At 35.8% G+C, this 16,991-nt stretch overlaps 1 protein-coding gene across 1 annotated transcript; it reads right to left on the bottom strand.

Moving 5' to 3' along the window:
- Positions 1–7,026: 7,026 nt before the first annotated feature.
- LOC127206493 (transcription factor BTF3) lies at positions 7,027–7,831 on the bottom strand. Its single transcript, XM_051165777.1, has one exon. The coding sequence runs from the start codon at positions 7,751–7,753 to the stop codon at positions 7,265–7,267; it is 489 nt and encodes a 162-aa protein (XP_051021734.1). The 5' UTR covers positions 7,754–7,831; the 3' UTR covers positions 7,027–7,264.
- Positions 7,832–16,991: the final 9,160 nt, after the last annotated feature.

Below are 16,991 nucleotides of genomic sequence, written 5' to 3'. Positions count from 1 at the left end.
AGCAGAATGTCCTTCCGTTTCCATGTGTGTGTAGGCATTTTGATATCTCTGTTGTGGTACTGGTCCAGCTATAGTGCATGGCGTTCTGATAGTATTCCCTGTATTATTTCAATCTTCTTGTATTTGTTGAGGCTTGTTTTGTGACCTATTGCATGGTCAGTTATGAAAAAGGTTCCATGAGGTCTTTAGAAAAGGTATAATCTTTTGTGTTTGGATGGACGTTCTATAGATATCTGTTAGGTGCATGTGATACATGACATCAGATAATGACATTATGTCTTGCTTTAGCTTCTGTTTCATTGACTTATCCTTTGGTTATAGCAGGGGTGTTGATGTTTCCCACTATTAGTGTGTGGTGATAGATGTGTGGTTTAAGCTTTATTATTTCTTTTACAAATGTAGGTGCACTTGTGCTTAGGGCATAGATGTTCTGGATCCTGATTTCATCTTAGTTGAGTATTCCTTTGATGAGTATGAGATGTGCTTCTTCATCTCCTTTGATTAATTTTGGTTGAAAGTCTATTTTACTAGATATTTAGAATGGCTACTTCGGCGTTTTTCTTCTGTCTGTTCTCTTGGAAGAACTTTTTACAACCTTTAACTGTGAGGTAATTTCTATATTTTTGCCTGAGATAAGTTTCTTGAATGCAGGAGAATATTTGGTCTGGTTTATGCATCAATTCTATTAGTCTGTTACTTTTAGTGCAGAATTGAAACCATTGATGTTTAGAGATATTCATGACCAGTGAATTTTATGTCTTCTTATTTTGATGTTGGTTGTGATAGTGTGTTTGTGTGGTTTCTGTTTTGCTAAAGTGAAGTTATCTATTGCCTATTTTTTCCTTGGTTTAGTTAGACTTTTTTACTTTGAGTTTTCCAACTATTGTCTTCTGGAGAACTGGATTTTTATATAGGCACAGTTTTTGTTTACTTTTGTCATGGAATATCTTATTTTCTTCATCTAAAGTTACTGAAAATTTTGTTGGGTATAGTAATCAGTACTGTCATCTGTAGATTTTTAGGGGTTGTAAGTTCTCTGCCTAGGCCCTTCTGGCTTTTATGAACTCTGATGAAAACAAAGATGTGATTCTGATAGGTTTGAAATTGTAGGTTATTTGGCCCTTTCCTCTTGGTGCTTTTCATATGTTTTTCTTTTTTCCATGCACTTTGTGTTATGTGGCAGGACTTTCTTTTAGAGTCTACTCTATTAGGTACAATGTAGCCTTCTTGTATATTTATATGCATCTCTACCTTTAAATTGTGGAAGTTTTCTTCTATTATTTTGTGAAAATGTTTTCCTGGGCTTGGAGCCTGGCATCTTCTCTTTCCTCAATCCCTATTATCCTCAGCTTTCATCTTTTTATTGTGTCCATGATTACTTGGATGTCTTCTGTCAGGAATTTTAAAATATTTTCTTTGGTGGTTTCATCAGATTATTCCATTGTATTTTCTACACCTGAGATTCTTACCTCCCTCTCTTGTATTGTGTTGGGGCTGCTTATCTCTGCAGGTTCTCTTTTCCTCTCTAAATTCTCTTTCCGGGCTTTCCTCAATTAGTGCTTTTTATTATTGTTTCCATTTTCATCTTCACGTTCTGGACTGTTTTATTAATTTCCTTCACCTGATTGTTTGTATTTTCCTGAATTTCTTTCAGTTATGTCTTAATTTCCTCTCAATAGGCCTCAGGATCAGAAGTCATTTTTTTTTCAGTGAATTTAGGGTTTCCAGGGCTGATTGTTTTGGGATAACTGGGTTTTGAAATGCTATGTTATTTTGGCTTTTATAATTTTTGATGTCATGCTGGCTAAAGAGTCATCTTGCTTTGTGTGGTGTATGACTGTGGTTTCTGTTTTCCTTCACTAGCCCTTAAGAGCAACTCATATGTGAGTGACTATATTTGGAGACTCCTCACCAACATGTATCAGGGATACTTTTTCTGACCTAGGTCAGATCCAGGAATTCTCTATGGATTGGACTGAGAGTCTGAGGACAGTTTCACTGATGTTCCACATTGTTGACAGTCCTTTGGGCAAGAAGGCCCAAACACTGATGCCTTGCAGACCACTGCTTGGTCAAAGACAAAAAGCTAGATTTTGGCTAAAGTTTAGGAACCTTTCATTTGCCTGTGTCTGCTTAAACCTGGGAACTCCTTGGATTAGCCTGTTGACCTGAGGACAAATTAATCAATGGTGTACACCTTGAGGTCTCTCATGGGAGAGCAGACATAGACACTAGTGTTTTACAGCCCACAGTTCAGTTGGAGACTGTGTGGCAATACAGAGTGCAGGGCTGAGTGTTTCTGGCTTTGGAGAAAATGCCAGTGTACACCTGTGCCTGGGATATTTATTCTTTTACCTTAGATAGAATTTTCTCATCACACTGAGGAGAATAATTTACTGTAAGTTTTACATTTTCTGATAAATATTACATATCACTTGATGTCAAAATTGAAGATATTCCTGAAGTAAACTCTTTTAAATTTCAATGAACTTTGAAACAGGGTAATTTGAAATAAATACCACAACACCCCCATATCAAAATTAATAATTGTAATATACAGAGCACACATCATGTGAAGTTTCTTTTCTTAAAGCTACATTTATATTACTATCAACCCACCCCATATTGAGAATTAAACTAGATAGCCCACTATTGGTTAGAATGAACTATGCTACAATTAAAAGTGTTAAACAACCCTCTTCAGGTGAGAAATTTCTTCAGTGTTATTACTTAGGGTTGGAGAGATAGCTCATTTTCAGTAATAATTATTACTCATGAAGAGGACTCAAGTTTGACTTTGAAAACCCATTGTCTGGCAAAAATCTGCTTGAGTTCCCAGGAATCTGAATCACTTATTGGAATCCATATGCATTACATGTGCCAGTATTGCATAGACATGTATACAGACAAACCATTCATAAATGCATTAAATAAAAAATTAATTGAGTAAAGTTATGAATGTTAAAAAGTTAGCATGGGTCATGAAAATTTAAATTCATATATAGAAACATTTAGTGTCTAGAAGCTCATTGTAAAAATAGTTAAACAGTATTGCATATTAAATTGGATGATTTATATATTCCTCTTTACTCCATTCTTAGAAAAACCTCAATATCTTTTACACCTGTGCCAGAGATCCAACATAAGTAGAGAAATCATGATATAGTGATAAGACTGATACAAACAAACTATTGCTCACTTTAGAACAAGTAATATAAAATGGTGATAAAATAGAGTGTTCCAGTTATATTTAAAAATAGAAACAGCTCTGGTATGATACAAGTAACTGTATGGAATTATAGAATGTTCAAAGAACTAATAAATATATCACATCAAAAAGCAAAAATTAGAAGCATAGTATAAGGTGACATCTTTTGATTCTTTATCTGACACTCTATTTCACTAATTTAGAAGGTACATACTCGACAGTGTTTACTGCTGTGTAGAGTAAATCAGCACACTATCTTCAAACCTACCTTTGTACTTCCTGTTTCCCACTTCATCATCTCTGCAGATAAGTGGAACTGTTGACCATGTGAAAAATATGGGCTGAAACTTCCAATCATCACCTTAATTCCAAGACCTTGTTGCAAATTGGAAATATAGAAAATGTCACATTCCTTCTGCAGTTTTTCTCTTTGGTTCATATTTACTCTGTCCCCAACTGGATTGGTGAAGTGGATAGTCTTCAGAATGTCATAAAACTGAAATTTAAATTGAATACTGTAGTGCATATTCCCTTCTTGAAGTCAGACAGTATAATATGACTTTATCTTAAATGCAAATGCAAAAAAAGTATCCAGGAGCAAAAAACAAATGAAAGGAACTGGATAAATAAAATTAAAATCTCTGTGACAAAATGGAGACCTAAGACATACTGTGTTTCTGGTAGGATATGGGAGTGAGTCTAGGTCAGAATACTGGTAGGAAAGGTCATGGAGACTAGATAGGACTGTTTTTGGAGGGAACGGAACACCAGTCAATCCAACAAAACTTCAGCCCCAAATTTAACCTGCCTATAACATGCAAGGATAAAGATAATGGTTGGACTGAGGGGATTTCCAAACAATACCTGGACACATGGATGACCCATCCCTTAAGAGAAAGCCAAACCCTGGAACTATTAATGATTCTCTGCTATGCTTGCATAGGGGAGCCTAGAAAAGCTCTCCTCTGAGAACCTACACCCAGAATTGGATGGAAACAGATGCTGAGATTCACAGGCAAACACAGATTAAAGTGCATGGAGTCTTATGGAAAAGTTGGTGTAAAGATAGATATAGAAGTAACAGAGATCCACAAGTAGGCCAAAATAGTTAACTAGCCAGGGCCTTGAGCGGCTTGTGGAGATTAAAACACCTGCTAAGGACCATACATAGACAGGGCCTAGGACCACTACCCAGATAAAGCAAACGGGAAGCTCAGGCTTCATGTGTGTGCCATAATAAGGAGAGTGAGGGATGTCTCAGATTAGGAATCAGTTGACATCTCTTTTTTCACGACACTCTGTTGGGGATGCCTAACCAGGCCACAGGGAAGAGAAAATGAACAGTCCTGATGCAACTTGATGAGCTTGGGTGAGTGGCTAAGAGGGATCCTCTTTTATGATGAGTAGTGAGGTGGTGTGGATGGAGAGTATGACTCAGAAGATCCGATGGAAGAGGCTACCCTCAGGGTGTAAAGAGAATAAATAAGTTTATTGAATTTAAAAATTACCATAATGTTCCTAGAATTTTATAGCTCTCAAGAGTATACTACCAAACACAGAGACATACTTGAAGAACACACACACACACACACACACACACACACACACACACACGCACATTTGTACCTGTAGAGAGGTTCATAATCACACAAATTATACACACAATACAGGAACACAATTATGTATAAATAAATAAACATAAATGCCCCCAAACTTATAAACATACAAGTACACACAAGTAGAAAGATCTATAGACATAGAAGAATACAAAACATATTCATATGCATTTAAACATATGCCCTGACAAGTACTCAGAGAAGAAAAACAGATTAAGAAAACTACTACATGGAGTAACATTGACACACAGATAAATTTTGGTCACATCTAACATACACAGAGGGGCAGGTATAAAGCCAGACACACATCAGTTGACACAGGCACATACAAAACAACACAGATATACTTAGATGCAAGCACATTGACAAAAACACAAAAATACACACTTAGTCACGTCACAACACATTCATTGACAAATATATACAGAAAGATAAAGACAGACACAAACACACATACAGTAAGACATTGCTACCTACAAACTTTTATGTTCACTTCCACAGATAATTGGAAAGATAAGCAGATGGAATAGAAACATCTGTTCACAGCAACAGCAACACAAATATACAAGAAGATCTACAGCAACAGGAAACACATACATATATAAAATAATAAGTATAATATACCACATATGAAAAACCATGTATGTATTGAATTGAATACCAGTACTATTGCCTGCATAATAATTCTCACATATCTAAGTAAGGATCCTAGTACCTATGGGGGTTGGTGGTGAATCATTTCTAAAAACTTTGGGAAATCATCCCGTATAATAATTACAACATATTTGACAGTCAATGAAGAAGGGTTTATCTTCTCATCATGAAGAGGATTAATTAGCACACACTGATTATATTCCTAGTTTTTGGACCAGTGTGATGATATCAAGGTTCTTTGTACCAAAGTCAATAGGCATTATAAACAAAGTGCCTTTACAGTTTGCATTTTTTATTTGTATTTTCTTTAAATAATTTATTCAGATTATCTCCAATTTTTATCCCCTCACTTATATCTTCCACTTAGCCTGTCTCTTCCTCTTCCATCCTATCATGCTTTACATATCAGGTCTACTCGACTCAGATTGTGCATGTGAGAGACTTATAAAAGTGTGTCTATGATTGAACCAAATATTATGCAATAGAAGAAACAGTACCTTAAAGCACAGATGCTTGGAGTCACCCAATGGGCCTATTTGCTGATGATATACATATTGAAATAAAAATTCATGAGTAGCATGGGCCACGACATACACAGCATTGTATATGTCATAACTGCTATCACTAAAGGCCATGTCAATAGTCTGTTCCATTAGCCATTCCAATGTGGCATTGGACAAGCAGTTCTTCATTGTGTTACAGTTAGATGCCAATACTTCACAGTTAAAGTTCATCCACTCCAGGCTTGCCAGATATTTGTCAGAATATTTTACAGGGTTCAATGTCTGGACAAAATTTTTGAAAATTCAAATATCTGGACAATGGTGTGCAAAAGTAAGAGTCCCATGAAATGAGTTAAGTGTGTAGTCACTCTTACTTATAGTGGCATCCCACTGTGAGGTGGTCATCATATTCTCTTTATTCCTAGAGATCCCCACAATCTTAAACTCAAAGCTGTTGTATTGTCACTATCACCATAAATGATGACAGCATTTGTTGTAGATGTCATGATTTGGTTGTAATACATTTCTGCTCTTGACATATATAACTCCATGTTGATAGGGATCATGTTTACAAAGGCAAAGCAGAGTGTGTTTTTTCCATCTCTCTTCTCAAATATGAAAGAAATTACATACCCTGATCATTGTCTGAGATGACTAGTCCAACCCAGTTCCATCTGAAGTAAAGTATGAAGGAGACCATGGCCAGGGATAAAGATATGTCTTTAGGGGCCATCTGATATAGATGGGGAAATTGTTCATGATCGCTCAGGACAGGATGGAAAGGTCCAAATGTAAGCCGAAGGACCTAGGACACAGGTAGCAGCATGAGGCAGCATGCATACATAATAACTTATAAACACATTTTTCTTTAAAGATTTCTATAGAAGCCCATTAGTTATTGTTTTCTATAATCTCAATTTAAACAAGGACATGTGGAAGACCTAGGATGTCTCTAATATTAAGGCCCTTGAACAAATAGATTGATAAAATCATGAAGCCATTGTCCTTTTTATTTTTTTTATTTTTTTAAAAAATTTTTTTTTTATTAACCTTTTCCAAACTTTATTCCCAGGCTTCTTCAGCTTAGTTTGCCGCAAAGAATGAATTGTGTATAAGCAAAAACTGAAAAGAGCTGCAGTGTCCAGGGGGCTTGGGCTTAAAAATATTAGAGATCTAGATTTTATCAGATCCATAAACAAAAGAATTTTAAAAAGCAGTCATGATATAAAATAGCAGCTCCTATAACTTCTGCAAGTGTCACCTTCTTCAGAAGCTGCCTCAATTCAGTTTGCCTCGTTCTTAGAAGCCTCATCAAAATTCTCCACCAGATCTGGAACCTCATCATCATCATCCTCTCCAGTAGCAAGTGGTGCTTTTCCATCCACAGATTGTTTGGGCAGAGCTTCAGCCAGTCTCCTTAAACTAGTCAGACTGTCTGCACCAAGCTGGTTGAGGATGCTGGGGAGCATTTCTGTCAGCTGCTTTGTCTCAGCGTGGCCCGTAATAGTGAAGGTGTTTGCTGCCAGAGATGCCTGAACTTTAGGGTTGTTAAAATGGATCACTGTCCCTTGGTTTGTAAACATGTTCACCTCTTCAATACCAGAGATATTGTTTACCCCCAACTTCTTTAAGGAGAACTGCAGTTTTTTATCATCTGCTGTGGCTGTTCTGTGAACCACCTTCTTCTTTCTGCGAGCAGTTCCTTTCCCACCAATGCGCACTTGTGCCTGCAGCTTGGCGAGTTTTTCCTGGTTCATGATCGTTTCTTTCATCTTGTCGGAGTGGAAATGGGGCCGCGCGGGGGACTAGGGTTCGCGCTCAGGGGGTCTCGGGCAGACCAGCTGAGATAAGGCCCATTGTCCTTTTTAAACTCTTCCTAGAATCTCTGAATGGTACCAAAAGAGTTTGTTTGTTTTTTTTTTTTTTCTGAAATTTCTACTTCAAAAACTCTCACCTAATAACTTACATAGAGGTCCATGTATATCTGCAATATTGCAGTTGTTTCCCAGCTTGGTCCTGTAAGTACTACTGTACACACTGACTGTCTTTTACAGTCATATTATGGTAAAACCTATCATTGTTTATGTTCATACGAATGTGACTGTTTAATTGTGACAGTGTCATACAACCGAATAACTGTCATCAAACAGAGAGATATTTGGTAAAAGACCAGGGTTCCTGTTGACTTCATCCATGGAAAAAACCATTGCAAAAGCAAATCGCTGGATTCTTGTTGTTGTGCTGTAAAAGGATACAATGCTTATTATGTATACGGATATACAACTATCCATTTGTAATGAATACAAAAATATCCTTTATTGCACAGTATTGCTTGCCACCTCCAAAGATTGAAACAGATGCCCCGTGTTGTGAGATTGCAGTGATATAAGAAATTGAGAATTAGAAAAGATTTAAACACTCCTGAGAGTGTGTCTCTCATATATAATATGTGAAATTGACATCTTCCACAGATACTGGTTCCATCTCTTGTTTTTGTTTGCTGTCTCACAAGGTAAGGACATGAGCATCGGCTTTGACCAAAGAGAAATTCTGAAGAAATCTTTAATTTGAAATTATTGAGAAATATAAAAATATATGTGATTGTGAGGTGTTTTGAGTTTTATCATGAAATTAATAGAATTAGCCAAGGCATTGAAAGGAGGAATTATGAGTGCACAGTAGCCCTTCTCAGAGGCTACATTGGGTTCCTGTACTCAAATTTATTTTTAATTGGTGCCAATATATTTAACAAATAACCTCAACTCCATCACCATCTCCTGTGGTTTTTTTTCCAGTTTGACTACTGGAGAAATAAAATCATTTTGTAAATTTTATTGTTATATTAATCCATATAACTAAATAATAATTGATAAAATAAGTATGTATACACATGTTTGTGTGGACAGGAGCAATGAAATTTTTAGGCCATAATAGGATAATTCAATCCACAGTTTTTAAAAATTATACTTTGCTCTTGACTATTCTGATCAAATGCACATGCATACACTTGCTTCAGGTACTGAGGTCAGAGATTAAGAGCACAAACCACTACTCCATTGTCATTCAACTATTTTTTGGTTACACACATATGTGATTTACTCACACTGAGTATATCTTGGTTACATAATTTTTTCCAAGAAAACATCTTTAGCTAGGTGTGATATAGTACAGGCCTTGTAAAGCCAGCATTCAGGGAGGCAGATGCAGTCACATTGTTGTTAGTTTGAAAACAGCATTTTCTATTAAATGCATCCAGAACAGCCAAGACATCACTGAAAAACTGTCTCAAAAAACTTTTTAACCACCATTCTGGTAACACTAACTTAACTCTACCTCCCTCCTGAGAGCAAGGAACATTGAGAAATTGCAGTGAGCTTTGTAAATGCCAATAATTGATGTTTATAAAGTACAATATAAAAAAGTGTGAAATTTTTATTTTTTTAATAAAAACAGGCAACACTTCAGTTGGCATAAAATAATAGCATATCTTGTCTATGTCTAGTGGAAAAAATAACTCCTTTCTCTTCATTGTCAAGTCCTATCTGACCAATATACATCAAACATAATATATCCTTTTGAATGATTCACTCAGAGTTAAATACAATCAGGTTCCACTTAGAAATTCCACCTCTGTGGTGTTTTTATCTATAAAAGAGGCTCTATTAGAATATTCTTTACCTCTACACAGAATATTTATCATTGAGAATTTCAGTAACAGCAAAAGGAATGTAGATTCAGAGCTTGTGCTTTCAATCACTATATCCTACAAAAAAGTTGGGAAACATCAATTACTGATGTTCTATTAATTGCCTAGTTGTCCAATGTTCTGTGTTTCAAAACAACTCTGGGAAATCCAATAACTTTGTATGAATCCCATATCTCTAAAACATTCAGCTATGCATAGTAAAATTACTGCAAGAGAAATGAAAGAGATAAACATGATGTAAGTCTCAGAAAATAAACAATTCAGACATAAAAGGGAAGATGCATGGCTATTACATAATGGCAAAATTGAACCTGTAGGTAATTTCTCTGTCTGTTCTCAAATGTTGTGAACTATCATATGACACAACTGTCACTCAGGCAAGCAAAAAGGGATATACACAGTCACCACAATGAGTGATAGCCACACTTTTCAAAGAATCCAAATATATGTTTTTACAGTCCAAGTATAATTTCTTTACTCTATGTAAAGTGTATGGAACTAGCCTTGGTTATATATAAAAGCTAGTGTTTGTACAACTATACAAGTTAAATATGGGAGCAACAGGAACACAGTTCACTGTTACCTGACCTCTTACTTCCATTCTCAATACATCTTCAGTAACCATAGTGTAACCACATGTATCTATGTGGAAGCTCTCAAGATCTATGTGTACCATAAACACTACTAACAGAAACACTTCAATCAGTACATGCACTAGAGATACAGCAGACTGTATAGCCATTTACTGTAGGTTACTTAGGAAAAACTTGTTGAAATATATGGAATTGATTTCAGTCATACATCACTGGTAATGGTACAATGGAAACTATGATTAGGAGGATTGTCTTTTATGGGTTATTGTGAGAGTTGTTTTTTCAATCAGAGTACTGCTTTAAAGGACGTGCCTAACAGAAATAAAATCAGAACACTCATGAAAAGTAGAAAAAAAGCAATATGTCTGTAAAGAAGTGAGAGTTCTCCCTTGGTATGAAGGCTGTGAATACAGGACAGAAGACTCAAAGTATTGCTATAATCCTTATCAGATACCTCATGAAGTATGTCTCAGATTATTTACATGAAAAATTTAAAAAGCACTTACAATATATTCAGATACTTGTTCCAATGCTCTTTGTCTATTGGAACACCACTTAGTTGAAAAATGTAGACACAATTCTTCACCGAGTCTCTTTCTGTATCTTCATTTAACTCCATCCTCCAATAGCACCTAGGATGAATAAAAGTGGCCAGGAGAAGGGGGACGTTCAGTAACATAAAAAGAAAAATCAAAGCACACATATTTGTCCTGCCTTAAAGCTGGGCAATGTGGAATCTGAACTGCCATCTGCACATCAAATGAGCACCTATGTTTTTGACCTGCTTTTATTACTATGGACAAAGGGACTCTATCTGCATGGTCTTTTTTCCTTGTTTTTCACATTGATCCTGATTCCTGGAGGAATTTTCAAGACCCTCTTCCCTGGGGTTATGTATCTGATGTCCACAGTTCGTAGGAAAAGCATGGGTAGGTAAATAGACATGTGAACCGTTCAGTCTCAGCTCCCATGAAATCAGTCATATTTTAGAATTTAAAGCCCCTGGGAGAAAAGTCTTTTGTTAAAATTTGTTCCTTGGAATGTCCTAACAAAATGATTATGTGAATACTATTATAAATGATCTCAGTGTATTGCATCAGATGATCAACAGAAATGCAGAAATGGTTATGGAAGGATTCACAACACTCTGATCTTTGGGGACTCATTGGTAATTGTATTGTAAAGTGAAAATCAAAGAGAGGGTGTACCAATTTACAGCAATTGAGACTCAAAATGCAAGCATATTGGGGACTCTGTTGCCCTTTGCACTGATACAGATTATCCATACAAAGCCTTTGCTTCCATTGTATTGAACATCAATAAATTGGTCAAATACAGAAATCTACTCAATATTTCTACAACCAAAATTATCTAGTTCATCACCAGAGTTTGTTTACAAATTAAGGGATGATATATAAAGGTCCAGCAAGATCTAGAGAAAACATCAGATCTGTGTACCTTCTGTCAAATACTGTAAATACTATTCACTCCTCCCAACCAATTATTGTTCATGAGAATGTAAGCTGAATAACTGAATTCAGAATTGCTATGTCCCTCCCACATCTTCCCTTTTCACATCTAATACCATGTGCTGACCCACTTCTTGCACATTATCTTTATTCACTAACTTGCTTTTTCTCATTTTACATTCCAGTCGTGGCTGTTAAGACTATTGTCCTGAGTATCTTAGAAGCAAATAGCATCTGGGAAGCAACACTGTGTTTAATCTGCAAACTCTTATGTAGTTGTTCTACTCATCTACTGATGATTTCATGCTCATGAGCTTCTTGTAGCGCATATGGATTACAAGAAAAGCAGGACGAATGCAGAAAATTCTAGGGTTTGTGTGCCAATATATCATATTTAGCATTTGAGATGAGAACACGAGGTTTTTATTTTTCTCTGTGTCTTGTTTTATAGTTAAGAAACATCATTTAACTAATACATGACCGGTGGTTCTGTGATGAGCTCTCCTGGTGTGCTAAAACCGGTGTTTTCTAGGAAGACAGAAAAGAAATTCATCTTTTAAGTTGGCAAGTGAAATTTCAAGTACTTTATGTGGAGCATAGTATCCAGCTTGAGTGTATAACAATTATTCCCTTTTTAAAATTTATACAATTTAGTATGATTTATTATGGAACAGTCACTCACATGTGTCAGGTACTTAGTTGTCATTTATATCTGTCACCTATATCTGCTATTAATCCTACTAGTGGTTCATTCTTCACTTCAAACATCCTCCTTTTGGTTCTATGTTATTTGTGTGTTTTAATGTGTTAAATTTCTGAAAGAACTGGTATTTTCTTCTGTATTTTTCTACATACTGGCTAAACTTGTCACCCCATCCCTATTCCTTTACGCATTTCTATTCTCAAATAAAACTTCATGTATTATTCATATGTTAATATGTACAGACACACACGTACACACACGCACTTATATACCTGTTACACAGACACACTCTGTTACAGTAAGACTCTGACAATTTGGTATTTTCCAGGTACATATTTATTTTAATTTTTTAAACTTAAGCTTCTTTTTTATATTTTATTATGTATCTTTTTAATATATACATTTATATTATTACACATGAGCAAAATAAACTACATACAGCAGGAAGGACCATGGGACAATCAGGAATTATGTAAATGTTACACTCGTAGTGACTTGGCTGTTTGTATTTGGCAAACTTGAAGTAAACATCTTTCCTATCTTGTTGGATCTTAATTTCTGAATGAAGATTAATATCTATCCTAGTTCGTCTCTGTTAACTTTTAACATCTATGTTGATCTAAAAATCTCCCAAACCCTAATTTACTAAGCTTAATTGAAAGTCTAAACTATCTGGTCTTAAAACCCATTAGAGACTTGAGAAGGGATAAAACTTAACTACCTGAGTGAACTTGGAGTACAGGTTAGCAGCTTCTGCCTTAACAGTCATCCAATACTCTCTATAATGTTGGAGTATCATCTTCAACCTTCTGGCCCAATATATCTGACAAGTATATTTGTGAGGCAGGAACTATTGAGGACTTGCTTACCCTGTCTTGTCAGAGTTTGGCCATCGACTCTGCCTACATCTAAGCTTACCCATTTTTAGGCAGAATTCTGTCTGACAGAAAAGAGAATATTTTGCCCAATGGCTGGTTTGCCACATTTCAAGTCAACTCCATAAGGAGGTTCTTTGATGCTCATCTTTTTCTTTCAGGCAGGCTGGGTGTTGACAGGAGTTAACTTGTCTTATTGTCAGAGAATCTTTACAATTATAAAAAAATCAACTTTAATTGCCATATTTTGTAGGTCTCTGAGGTTTTTGAGGACCTTATTTAACTATTTTACCTTATATATCTATAGAATCATATCTATCTATTAGACCTAGAATATACATTATTGTGAAAAAATTAGACTACTTTTTGACATGAGAATGATTTGCAGTAATACACAAAATTCAATGACATTGAATTAAAAATTAACTTTATTTGTGAGTAACAATTAGGGCCTTGAGATGAGGAGTAGAGTCAATAATCTACCTTTTGCTCTATCCTCCCTCTATATTTCTACATCCCACTTTCTTTCTTTTCAACTCCTACCTCCTTACCTACAAAAGAAAGATAAAGGAAAGGAGATACATCCCTGAGTCAAACCTAGTTACCACTCTGTAAAACATCAACAATACTTATAACCAACTCCCAATGAAAATAAGCATCTGTATACCAAGAGAGTAAACAGAAAACTATCCAGCCACCCCCCCCCCCTTAGAGGAAATGGGACTTCATTCTCTTAAGGTTTCTTCAGACAGACTTAGGGCAAAAAGTTCCTTTGCAGGCTTCCCCGCCAAAACTATACTGTGGAAAATGGTTAAGTAAGCCAGGGATAGAAATGTGGGCCATTTTCAAAAGTTGTGAAATTGTAGACTTAATAGGAGTCCTGTGTGGGACAGTCTGAACTGCTAGACCAATTGAGATCAAAAACTTTTTACAATACTGTTCTGTTCTGATGAGTAACAGTAACTGAGGTGCCTGGGACTGGAACATGGGGGGGGGGGCAGGGTGTCAGCATCCAGCTTGCTGAGAGGAATGAACCATCTCAGATCTGATCCAGTGTCAGTGACCAGTTCTTTTGTTCTGAAAACATAACATATCACAAGCATTATATAGTTCTAACATTGTAATCATATGAGGTTTACAGGATGAACAGAGCAATTAAGGATGGTTCTCTGCTCATTGTATGAGCAGAAGTAAGACATCTGCAAATCTTCCTTCATGCCATACTAAGAATGACCTTTAATTAAAAGCCACAGAGAACCTGTGACTAACATGAAACATTGTGCATAAACTTTCATATCTCAGTCAGTCTCAGAGTTATTCTCATGTAGTGGGATTAGCAATATTAATTATCTTATTGTTTTGCAGACTGAATTCTTTACGTGCCCTCCTTCAGCCCCTCCTGATCTCACCTCCTCCATTGTCCACTTTCCCTTCTTCCCATAATTCTTAGCAAGGCTAGCCCTCCTCCTCTATCTTTTGACCTCAGCTTATCTAGTGTCCTCTGTACTACCTGTAAAGTCTTAATCTGTGGCCTGGCAAGGTCACTCTGCCATGGTAGAAGTAGTCTGTACTCCACATATTGTGGGACCCACATGAAGACTTGTGGCCTATCTACTACATCTTAGCAAGGGATCTAGGTCCACATCAGTCTCTGTATTGTAATGTGATTAACATGAACTAAGTGGCTAACATCCTCTTATGAGTGGGAATATGCCATGTGTGTCTGTCTGGGTCTGAGTTACCTCACTCAGCATGATTGTCTCTAGTTCTCTCCATTGACCTGCAAATTTCAAGATTTCCTTGTTCTTAGTAGCTGCGTAGTATTCCATAGTGGAATTGTACTACAGTTTCTTTAGCCATTCTTCAACTGAGGGACATGTAGGTTGTTTCCAGCTTTTGGTTATTACAAATAGGGCTGTTATGAACATGGTTGAGCATATGTCCTTGTTGTGTGGTGGAGCACTTTTGGGTATATTCCAAGGAGTGGAATGGCTGGTTCTTGATGTAGCCCTATTCCCAGTTTTCTGAGAAAGCGCCAGATAGTGGTTGTACAAGTTTGCATTCCCACCAACAAAGAAGAAGAGTTCCCTTTTCTCCACATCCTTGCCATCATGTGCTGTAACTTGAGTTTTTGATCTTAGCCATTCTGATGGGTATAAGATGGCATCTCAGAATCATTTTGATTTGCATTTCTTTGGTGACTAAGGATATTGCACATTTCTTTAAGTGTTTATGAGACATTTGATATTCCTCTGTTGAGAATTTTCTGTTTACTTTTGAGCTCCATTTCTTTTGTTGTTGGTGTTCTTTTTTTGAAAGATACAATAGTGGAAACATGTAATGGTATTTTTTTGAAAAGACTGGTTACAAATGATAATGATAATCCCATATTTTTCCTTTTTATTTTTAATATGTATTTTAATTATTTTATTTTTGTACATATACATTTATATTATTTTATAGATATACATATACATTTATATTATTTTATAGATATATATACATACATACAAGAGATTACCTATGACAAGAAATACCATGATATAATCAAGAATTATATAAATGTTATATTCTTAGTGTTTTGGCTATTTGTATTTGACTGTCTTGAAGAAGATATCTTTCCTATCTTGGTGCATCTAAATTTCTGAATGTAAATCAATCTTCATCACAAATTTCATTATCAATGTAGAACACCTATCTAGACATAAACAACATCTTAACCCCTAAACAAATAAGGTTCATTGTAAAACTAAGCTACCTGGTCTCCAGCTCCCTCAGAGACTTGAGAAGGAGTAAACTTGATCATCTGAGTATGCTGGGAATGCATGTTAGTAGCTTTCTAAGTGAAAAGAGATAGTTTTCTACCTGAATAGTCACCCAAAAGTCTATATGATGTTGGAGCACCTTACTCAGCCTTCTGGCTCAATATATCTGACAGACACATTTGTGAGGGAGGAACTATTGAGGACTTGTTTATTCCATCTTGGCAGAATTAGGCCATCGAATCTGCCTGTATCCAAGCTTGTCCTTTTTTTTTTTTTTTTTTTTTTTTTTTTTTTTTTTTTTTTTTTTTTTGGCAGAATTCTTTCTGTAGTAGAAATGAAGACCCTTTCCTCAATGGCTAGTTTGCACATCTGAAGCCATCTCCATAAGGATCTTGTTTGATGCTCATCATCTTCTTTGAGGTAGGCTGGTGTTGCCAGGAGTGAACCTGTCTCATTGTCAATGAATCTTTAAATTAATAATAACATTTTTAAATGCCAAATTCTGCGTGTCTCTGGGGTTTTGAAGACCTTGTCTTTTTATAGAGTCATATCTATCTGCTGTGCCTAAGATGTATATCCTTGTGATAAAAGTAATCTAGCAGTTGACATGACCATGATTTAATCTACTAACATTTAATTTGTATAACTTATTTCTCCTAAACAGCTTGAAATCACTTTCAAAGCATTGGAAATAAACCTTGTATTATAATTGATTTACATGGCTACAATAACTCATTTTAGGTTATATTTACATAATCTAAATATATATATAGTGTGTGTGAAGAATCTTCTTACATTTGAATTCTATACCACTGTATCTATAACTTATTTTATATCTATATTCAATATTATATGCCATTCTTCATGTAGCATGAATGAAGATCTAAAGATGTCATCTT

This window comes from Acomys russatus, chromosome 23, assembly GCF_903995435.1.
Source record: "Acomys russatus chromosome 23, mAcoRus1.1, whole genome shotgun sequence".
Classification (NCBI taxonomy): Eukaryota; Metazoa; Chordata; class Mammalia; order Rodentia; family Muridae; genus Acomys; species Acomys russatus.
Note: the sequence above shows the minus strand (reverse complement) of the source record. Positions and strands in the feature narration are given on the sequence as shown.

Bases quoted from the DNA above. Each gene is read 5' to 3' on its own strand.
- LOC127206493 (XM_051165777.1), bottom strand. From the start codon at position 7,753: ATGAAAGAAACGATCATGAACCAGGAAAAACTCGCCAAGCTGCAGGCA.